A 10,745-nucleotide genomic window follows, 5' to 3' on the forward strand; every position below is an offset into this window, starting at 1 on the left:
TTAAAGAATGCTGAACTTTACGCTTCATTGTTTTTATTTAAAAAAATTATCTTGTATATATTTAAAAATTTGTTCATCAATGCTCACATGAACTGCTTCAAGGGGATTTCACGTGTAAACAAACCAGCTAACCCATATGGAAGCTTATTAAAGGATAAAAATACAGCAGCACAATGAGATTTCCCACGATCTATCCTGGGATAATACATTGTTTAGTTTGCATAGTGTGTAACAGTTAGTGTTTTGGGCATGAAATCATTTAACGTCAAGAACTTATCTTGAATTTAATTCAGTAACAAAAATGTACCTGATTGAATTTTTTTGAAATAACAATAGAAAAATTAAACCTAATATGTAGTCTAGATTGGATTTGTGTTCTGCTAATGAAATTTGAACGTTATTACAACCGTACACCTTTTCACAGACCTTGGGAAAATGTTCCCAAAAGTTTGGTAGCATCAATGCGTGATGTCACAGCTCTCCGTGTCCCATCTCGGCTTTGACCTGTTCGTTTTGGATGACGTCTGTCTCGGGTGCCTTCATGTTGGCGTAGTCCACTTCTCTCCTGAGCTGCTCCACAGGAGGCAAACCGAAGGCCAGGTTTCTCATGGCAATGGCAGTCATTAGAAACCTACATGAGACAAAGCATAATTATTGAACCTTGATTTCTGCTTATGTTGATGAAGCTCCGCCTGTTGGATCTACGGTGTCATGTGACTTACTACCCTGATCAGATATCTGATGAAACGTTCACATTTATCTGAACAATCTTACCCTCGTCGGATCATGTAGTATTTTTTCGTTGCAAATCGGTTGAACCTCTCGAGTAGGGGCGCCTCTCGTCGCTTTTTCACCTCCTGTATGCGCTTTTGTCGCTTGAGGAAGAGCCGTACCAGTGGGTCTGTGGCGTTGACCTCTGATCCATCATCATCGACACCGGTTATAAGTGGCTGCAACTCTGGGGGGAGAGGCTGTGTCTCTAGAAGATGGTTCGAATTATGCATAAAACATTATTATTATTTGTATTATTTATTATTATTTATTTATTTAAAAGATCAGTGTAAGCATTTTGGTAAAATCCATATTTTTTATAGTCAATTCATATCTCTAGTCATTTTTCAAATCCGCTACACTAAAATACAACTAAATAAAGCCTCTTAAAAATGCTCATGTTCTGCACAATGCTATGACAATCTTTATTAACTAATGGTTGATGTCCTTTCTTTAGTTCTCAGTGAAGCTACGAGGCTGTGAGCACTGACCTGTCCCGTTGAGGACTTTCTCCTTAAGCTCCATAAGCTTGGTTAAGTTCTCCTGCAGCGCTGCTTCGGTGGTGTTCACGTAGATGTACATGTAGCAGGACGGGATATCGTTCATGGTGTACACTTTGTGATATGCTCCAGCAGGAAGCTAGGTACACACACGTAACATTACATGTCTACCAGATGGTAATTAACCTTGGATAAGTTGTTAAAAAATATACACACCTGCATCTTTTCCCCTGGAACGAGTGTGTAGTTCTTCATCTCCTTCAATATCTCCACGTTCACGGTACCCTGCAGTACCTGAACACTGGTGTTCCCCAGATCCTCACTCACATAGTTCTCTAGGTGCAGGCCTGCCAAAATAGTGCCACAAAGGTCAAAGGCGGTGCAAGACGATTCTGATGAGTAGTTACAGTAGTCTTGCATGGTAAGATACTTTATACATTTATTTTGACTCATACAACAGGTGACTTGTACAGTATATATAAAAGACAGAGACATGTATCATGGTCTTGAGCAACTGCGTATGGAGACTGGTGCATACCTGGGAAGTCGGCTATAAACACCACCTCTGTCTGGTTATCCAGTGTCCCTTCAATCTCTTGAAACTTCGTCCTCCATGGGGACAAATCGACCAGCAGGGGCATGAGCCACGGGTTGGTACAGAACGGAGACCAGTCTGCTTTCACGATATCGACACGGGGGTCAAATATCCTACAGTCAGAAGAACAAAAGTTTGTAGAACACAAGACGAATTCTCTTTTACTGAATTTGCGCCAGATTTCTTAAGCGACTTTGAAGAGTGAATTGTTAATGAATTTTATCCGGTTGCCTTTTGTGTTTTAGTACGTTCTTTTAGCTTATCCTTTTTTCCCCATATACTTTGTCTTATGCTGCATTTAAACTGTTTTTTTCACTCTTTCTACACTGGTGGCTGGTCTGGCAATGTATGGTCCTATCTTTAGTTGAATTCTAGTTGCCATGGTTTTATGGAAAATATATAATACAAGACATATTCAAGACCAGCTTGAACACAAATAATATAAAATCTTCCTGCTAAGAAAGTGATGTCTTTCACATCTTTGCCACAAATGTGTCCTTGATAAAAATTTGATTCTGGATGAAAGTCACTTATGTGAATCTGGGAAAATGGAACAGTTGCAGCTTGTGATTGGGAATTAGTGCCTGGAACTAGAGGTCTAAAGAAATGTACCCGACCCGAAGTGACCCGAATCACTTTTTACCCGAACCTGACGTGCATAATTATTATTCTTTTTTTAAGAACGACCCGACCCGAGACAAACCAGAAAAGATTAGACCCGAGTCCGACCTGACCGGTTGGCATTTTTTTTAACCTGACTGGACCCGAATGTTGCATAACTCTACACTAAAGTAACCGCTACAGCATGGATTGACAGGTCTGTTTCAACGAAAATTATCTTAGTGCCAGCCACACGTCACTAGCCACATGTCGCAAGCGGTCTTGGCAAACAGAGGAGAGGTTGGGAAAGGACTCGAGTCGATACACACACACGAGATACGGTAGTTCGGGTCTTCTCGGGTCCGTTCGGTAAAAACACATTCATTTTAAATTACCCGAGACCTGATGCCGCTATTATTATACCCGACCGAGGCACACGGGAAACTTTTAGACCCGAACCCGCTCGGGTCTCGGGTCAGACCTCGGGTTTCGGATCTAAGTGGACCCGTGAAGACCTCTACCTGGAACTGAAAAACTAAAAGTTAAAGCACGGAATGGCTGTTCCACCTCCTGTTGATGCACATCAACCAGTTACCTCTTTCAATCCTGAAATCCTTACCTCTGCTGAAAGCGGTCATTAATGGACACCCAGATGTCGAAGTAAATCTGGGGCTCGCTGATGTTGTAGTGGGGTAGAGTGCGACTTAGACAGGCAGCGTACTGTTTCAGCATGTCTCCGTGATCCTTCCATCTCCGACTCTGTGTAAAAACCTGCAGTATACCAAATGACACTGTTGCAGCGTGGTCTAGAAGGAAGTGGACAGTAAGCAGTTTTGTTGTTACGTACGGTCCGGTCCTAAAGTCCGAATCTACTGTTAAATAATCTATTTATCAAAACCAAACGCAACATGTGTTTCGGTATGTACATCCACTAATGAAGCGAGTAGTGAGAAAATTACCCCAGGGTTCAGGTAGCCGATCTCTCCTGTTACTCCGTCTTTGTAGGTGATTTTAACATGCTGGTGAGAGCGAGAGTGAACCATCATGTCCCACGAGTAGCCGTACAGTCCGTTAGTCCAGTTATTGTAGCCCTATAAGAATCCAGAGATAGATACAACAGCATTTCAAAGAACATCTGATTGCCGAATTGTACTTTGCTCATTGTGTAACAAAACAAATAAAAACAGACAGCACACATAGTTAAGACAGAAAAAAATTACTTTTGTAATGAAATGGGAATAGGGCAAGAAAAATTGCTCCGCGATGTACAGCATGGTGAAGATGGCAGCTATTTTGTGTCTAAAGCGTTTTGTGGAGGGTTTTGGAACTGTCCGTGTGTCTGCTCGCTCGGTTGAGCCGCTTGACAGACTTGGGTACAGACATGAGGCGCTTGGTTGGGGAGGCGGAGTCACCGTGGGCAGGACAGGCCAAAGGAACTCTGGGAAGTGGCTGAAGAAGCGCCTGGGCCAGTCGGCGTAGCAGAATAGGGGACTCGTAACCAGCATGGTGTAGGGAAACATTCCTGTATGGGTACAAAAAATAATCATAAGATAAATTAGGTAATCATTAGATAAATAAGTTACTGCAGATTGTATTAAAAACCCTGATAAATTCTCTCTTTGTCTCAAATATAATTATATTTGAATAACATATTATATTGTATTATTTATATTATATATTTATCTAATTATATTATGTATTATAAATAATTATATATAATTATATTTTAGAATTTAAAGGTGGTGTCTCCGTTGTTTGAAAGCCAATGTTGACATTTGAAATCACCAAAACAAATACGCCCCTAACCCAAATGGGTCCCACCCCTGTTTTGCTAGCTCCGCCCCACACATACACTAGACAAGTATAACCCAAGTATTAAGGCGGAACCTGTTGGGGCAGCTGTTCCAGGGTATATATTTATCAATAAATGAACTCAATGAGTAATATTATGGTAGTACAAATGTGTTTTTGTAATACTGTGTGTTGTACCATGAAAGGTTTAGCTCCGTTTCACACGGAAGACTCTCCAGAGCTGGAAAGCTGATCCTATATTAACACGTCCTACTTCTTGCCTTATCGTAAGCCTTTCTTCGCTTTCTTTCTTTGTTTTTATCCTCCATGTCAACGTTAAATCCGCTTTCTGCTAATGTCACACATGCGCACTGAACACTCTCTCCGCCTATATTGACAAGACACGCCCCTTTCTGCACATTGGCTACACGTTAGTTTTGTTTTTGTTTTGTTTGACGACCCTCAAACAACGGAGACCCCACCTTTAATCAGTCTTGTCCCATGTGTAGTTTGATGTTTGTGGAGCAGAAATGTGACATGGAGGAACTAGATTAGTTAGTAGTTAATATCATCTCTCAAGCGAAAATCTCCGTAATATAATTATATAAGAAGTCATATGGATCAGATTAATCTCAAGAGTCCTGATTAAATTCATGATTAAATGATAAATTGATTAGACGCTGTACTGCACATCACACTTTAACATGTATTTCCTCTCTAACAGATGCTGCGACAGCAATATATATACGTACGTGATCCGATTATTATCTTTTGAATGTGACCCATGATAAGCCTCTTACCGATCTCGAACAGCTGCGAGTTCATACAGTGAAAGTAGCTGACGAAGAAAAAGGCAACCGGCCGAGTGATGTCGAAAAACAGCAGATAGCCGGCCGTGAGATCCAGGATGAGTCCTCCACCATGGACCACCATCAGACTGACCCACTCCACAGGCAATATCACCCTAATGAAGCAACACATGATTCACATTTTAATATTGTTATGGATAAACTGATCAGCCGGTTACAGACGTGAACATATGAGAACGAGCTAAATCCCTATGTTTGACGTTTAACAAAAAATTAAATGTAGAGAATTTTCCCCTCAAAAAACTTTACTACACGTTAATGCCCTACTTACTAGACAATAACTACTTAGAAGTCAGGTTTTCTGTGGTTTGATACGGTTTCATTTTTGTATCTAGGAAAAAAAAAAGCCAGCTGTTTTTTCCAGACATTTTCTTCCATGCAAGTGAAAGTGCATTCCTATGATTAAACCTGCTTCGAGTTCTTCCCAAATCTCGAAAGTTTTTAAATAGAAGAGTAATGCTGAGTAATGAAGCAGAGCATAGTTCTTTGTCGTTTGTTCAGTGGTACACTGAATCATTACTCTTTAAAAAAAGGACTGAAAATGTTATTTTATTTCAGACTCACTTAAAAGGGTCGAAAAGCCAGTGATGAGCCAGATATTTCATGGAGTAACCTTCCACCCAATCAGCATCCAGCTTCTTTACCCCAGCAATGAAGTAGACTATGAAGATCTGTTAAGCAATTGAAAAATTATGGTGTATCGTATTTGACGGTTAAAAACTACTCGTTACAAAGCATGTTAACCGACGTGTCATGTGTAATGATGAATGGCGTCAATCAAACTTTAATTTACTAAAACACAGACCTGCGTTCTGAGTAGAGTGTAATTCCACAACGGCACATGCGCGTTCTTCTTCCTGGGGTTACGGAGGCCGTCGATTGACCTGCAAACGAGCAGAAAAGCCCACAGATAAGATCTCCTTCATATACACTCATTGAAATGTTTAAACTAGAATGTTTTATTACCCAAAACGGCAAGACGGATGAAGGAGGTTGCAGGTGAGAGTGAAACAAGCCTACATTTTTTCCCCTCACATAAAATTATTAATATTACGCGAATGTAGCGCTTCACTGCATATATCGTGACTTTACTAGAAATGAGAATTAGAATGATTAAAGAATTTAATTAATTGAATGGGGAAAAGATTTAAATATTTGAATGATTTAAAAAAAAATAAAAAGTCCTTGACCAAATGCATTTTAAGGGAATCTGTGAAAGGGACACAAAACAGGATTTAATAAATATGATTCTGTTACGGATGTTTATCTACGTCCATCAGCTCACCAGTATCTGTTGGCATCCATCAGCATGAGCTGGAAGCCGATGAGCCCGTAGAGGTACGAGTGATTGTTCCAGGCCGTTTTGTCCAGGAAGAAAACGTACCAGTAGGTAGAAATGAACATGAGGCAGGAGAGGCGGTAAAAACAGCCGAGCATGATACCAACAGCGCCTGTGTAACACACACACCAAACACCCCACACACCCACCAAACACCCCACACACACCAAACTGTCAGGGATCCACCAGCCACACCTTCACCTAACACACCTATGACTCCTAGTAGCTCCCCTACTTACTAACGTGCTACACCTGGCACTCATAACCTCCGTTCCCCACCAAGCTCATTGTCTGTTCTACAGTTTAGGCTGACGAACATTGCTGAACTACGCAAGCTACTTTCACTATGTGTCATAGTATTGTTTTCACAGTTTATTTCTCTTTGCCATTTTCGGTATTTGCCCTTTCGTTTTTTCTATTAAACCTTGTGTATTGCACTTCAGTTTCCGGCATGTTCTTCCGCCTGACAGAAGAATGGACTTTGACGGTGTAATCAGCTCCTTAACCTGAACCCATGCAGCTCGGATCACAGCGGCTGTCTCAGCAGGAAAGGGAGCGCTGGTGGGCAAACCGAGCATGTCTCTACTGTGGAGAGAGAGGGCATCGCGTGGCCCAATGTCCGACTCAACCTCCTCGTCAGACGGTGAGTACGGTTAAGCTTTCCCTTGACGTTGCCCACCTGTCCACACTCACCGTCACCTTAGTAACTCCTGCTCTCTCTCTGTTGGCCACCGCCCTAGTCGACTCTGGCTCCATGAGGAATTTCATCTCCCAGGCGTGTTTAGAACACCTCTGGCTACACCGGAAGAAGGGAATACGGGAGTTGGCTGTCCAGACCACTGGTTCCGGGAGAGTGTCAGGACATGGGAGGCAGCACATAATCAACTGCGCAGGGCTTTGAGAGACACTCGGCAACACGCGAGTGCACGGAGGTTGGAGGCCCCATCTTACATGCCCGGGGATTTGGTCTGGCTGTCCACCAAGGACCTCCATCTGCGGCTCCCCTGCAGAAAACTGAGCCCCCGATACATCGGGCCTTCCAGGATCGAACGGCAGATCAACGAGGCGGCGTATCGGCTGGAACTCCCCGCGCAGTACCGAATTCACCCCACCTTCCACGTGTCGCTCCTCGAGCCGTACACCCCATCGACCACTCAACATCCCGGTGAGGCAAGGCCACCTACGCCGGAAGTGCTGAACCAGCCCTCGGTTTACACCGTGCGAGAGGTGCTGAACTCTCATCGTCGGGGCAGAGGCCTGGAACACCTAGTGGACTGGGAGGGCTACAGCCCAGAGGAAAGATCATGGGTGGAGAGACGGGACGTTTTAGATCCGACACTCCTGGAGGATTTCCACACCGCCCATCCGCTTCGTCCTGCGCCCCGGGGTCGATTCCGACCCACACGGAGGGTCAGGGCGTCAGGAGCCGCCCCTGGGGGAGGGGGTACTGTCAGGGATCCAACAGCCACACCTTCACCTAACACACCCATCACTCCTAGCAGCTCTCCTACTTACTAATGTGCTACACCTGGCACTCATCAGCCTCCAGGCTATATAACCTCACCAACCTCATTGTCCGTTCTACAGTTTAGGCTGACGAACATGTCTGGACTACGCAAGCTACTTTCACTTCGTGTCATAGTATTGTTTTCACAGTTTAGTTCTCTTTGCCGTTTTCGGTATTTGCCCTTTTGTTTCTCTATTAAACCTCGTGTATTGCACTTCGGTTTCCAGCACGTTCTTCCGCCTGACACAAACACACCAAGGTTTAATTTTAAACTTGACCTTATCACCCCTTAGCTTTTTCTCCTACAGTGCACCTAGCATAAAATACCAGTTATTTTACTGGTTACACAATAACACACTTCACCTAATGTTAGCTAGCTTGCTACAAAGCTTAGCTATTTCTTTAAGGTAATTACGTCTTACTACATCATCATAATTCATATATTGTTAGCTAGCAAAATGAATTGTAATGGTTTTACATTAACAAAGAACTAAATTAGTTTGCCTCATGATAACTAGACGTTTATTTGTCCTATCCTACATGATAGATCATTTTCCTGAGGTAAGCTAACTTGCTAGAGGATTAACATAGTAGTTTTAAAACACTGAATTAAATTTCGATCTTAGCTTGCTAATTAACTATATAGTTTATTTAGCCTATATTATCAAGATTAAATTAATCCATTATATGGATTAATTTAAATTAGTAGAAGACACCTGAGTAAACAACTGTGTTGAATCAAAACAATTTGTTTAAGTGCTATGTCTGACTAAAACAATGGCTAGTAATTGCAATTATTTCAGTTGGTCAGCATTATTACAGATTAAATTCCACAATCATTAGAATATTATATAACTTCATGTAGTTTGAAAAACATCATTCAGACAGGAAAATAGCTTATATAGTCATCCTATATATGCTACCTAGATATTTATAAGTAAATTACCAGACATTATGATGGAAACCAGTGAAGAAATTTTTGCCTTTATATATTTTTGTATGACCATTTGCTGATGTTTTTGATGTCATTTTTATCCACGATTTCTCTTTAACTTTATAATAATTATGATTTGCATCTCTTATACACGTTCTAACTCATTGATATATACATATTTACCCTTAGGGCTGTTTCTGGATATGTTGATTTTCTGATTCCTTGTGTATTGGTGAACTGGGTCTTTGTGATAGAACACTCTTGGGTCAGAAAAGATAACACACCCTGACGTAGTCCTCTTTTCTTTGTATCTACTCTTCCCATCTCTCTTCTTCTTCTCCTCCTCTTCAGCTCTCTACACAAGTTTAGCCTTCTCAAAGTTTGGAAAAACAAATACAAACTAAAGATTGATCCAATTCGAACTTACTGACTTTCTAACATGAGAGTTGTAAATATTTATCATGATATAAGACCGTGTAGTAAAAAAATGTATCTTTAGCTAGTAGTATGTAACCTAGAGTACCAGAGTTCCTATGATAGAGACTTAAGCACTGCTGTACGTCGCTCTGGATAAGGGCATCTGCCAAATGCTATAAATGTAAATGAAGTAGCTAATAGCTGTGAGAATGTTTACAGAAGGCCTCATGAGTTAGAACTTATCTGAAATAGAAGAGCAGAAATAAGTTCACTGACCAAGGAACATCACCAGATAGACAAGATACATCCAGTCCATAGGCAAAGGCTCCAGGAAGTTGAAGAGAGGGAAACGGCACACAGGAGCCACATCCAGGTATTTATAGTCCAGGTGGCTGAGGCCGCGCTCCTGCGTGATGTCCACAGCCATCAACATACCTGCAAATAACAGAGCAGTGTGTTCATTAGTGCATTTACACACCTGGGAGAGGACAAAATAGCTACAAGCACTAAACCAATATATTTCCTTCATGAAACGAGGAATCCCAAGGGAACTCTTTGTTGTATCTGGTTTATTTAAGTCTGCAGTACACATTTCATGCAAATTACCAATTTTTTCCCTCGGCTGTGCCTCACGGACCACACTAAGAATCACTGGATTAACTGACCAGGTCAAGAACATTCTTGAAACTTCCCAATACTCATGCAAATGTGTGAACTTATTGCAGACTTGAATAAGGCTGTTTCCTTGCTGCTTCCTGAGACTGAAACACCTCAATAAGGGCTAAAATCATGGGATCACCAGCTCACCATAGAGGCAGCGGAAGATCCCAAGCGATGCCGGGTCAGTGGGGCGATTCAGGAGGCATACGAAGTGGTGCCATGAGGACAGGTCCTCCTTCTCAAAGCCAAACAGACTCTGCATTCGGCTTTTGACCTGTGGGCCTATTCCACTTCCATTTCCTCCACTTGATCCTTTGGACTGCTTAGCAGAGGGAGCACCTGTGATTGTAGGCAAATCAATGAATAAAATAAAAAATATATATGATCACACTAAACATTATCCTACAAGATCATATCAGTTTGTCCTCTTCAAATTGCATGTGTATAAACAACTTTGTCAGTAAAGAACATTATACATTATTATTTGCTAGACAGTAAGTTGTTGATGAGGACATAGCTAATTAAAATAACAGTGCATATGAGTAGTGTCGCTTTTTTTTATTCTGCCCATGTGCACTACAGTTGTTTACCTGCGCTCGTGCCTGCTGCCATTGTGCACCGGATGTTGAAATCACGGCGCTTGGATATGCTCTATACACGTAAACCGATGGTCTACGTGTCAAACAGCAGCAGTTCTGTCTGAACTCCCTTAATTTTTTCCCCCCTACCCGTATTATGACAAGTCCCGCCTTCGTTCATTCT

The 10,745-nt window shown here is 41.9% G+C and overlaps 1 protein-coding gene across 1 annotated transcript; it reads right to left on the reverse strand.

The window, feature by feature from the left end:
• Window positions 1–10,731, reverse strand: ggcx (gamma-glutamyl carboxylase). Its single transcript, XM_027175341.2, has 15 exons — window positions 10,574–10,731; window positions 10,131–10,322; window positions 9,600–9,758; window positions 6,412–6,577; window positions 5,932–6,010; window positions 5,691–5,797; window positions 5,058–5,221; window positions 3,687–3,988; window positions 3,426–3,557; window positions 3,086–3,237; window positions 1,810–1,979; window positions 1,488–1,618; window positions 1,263–1,410; window positions 775–979; window positions 1–631 (listed from the first exon to the last, which is right to left on the reverse strand). The coding sequence occupies exons 1-15, from the start codon at window positions 10,593–10,595 to the stop codon at window positions 472–474; spliced, it is 2,289 nt and encodes a 762-aa protein (XP_027031142.2). The 5' UTR covers window positions 10,596–10,731; the 3' UTR covers window positions 1–471.
• Between the last annotated feature and the right edge of the window lie 14 nt (window positions 10,732–10,745).

The sequence above is a fragment of the Tachysurus fulvidraco genome, chromosome 20 (genome assembly GCF_022655615.1).
Source record: "Tachysurus fulvidraco isolate hzauxx_2018 chromosome 20, HZAU_PFXX_2.0, whole genome shotgun sequence".
Lineage (NCBI taxonomy): Eukaryota > Metazoa > Chordata > Actinopteri > Siluriformes > Bagridae > Tachysurus > Tachysurus fulvidraco.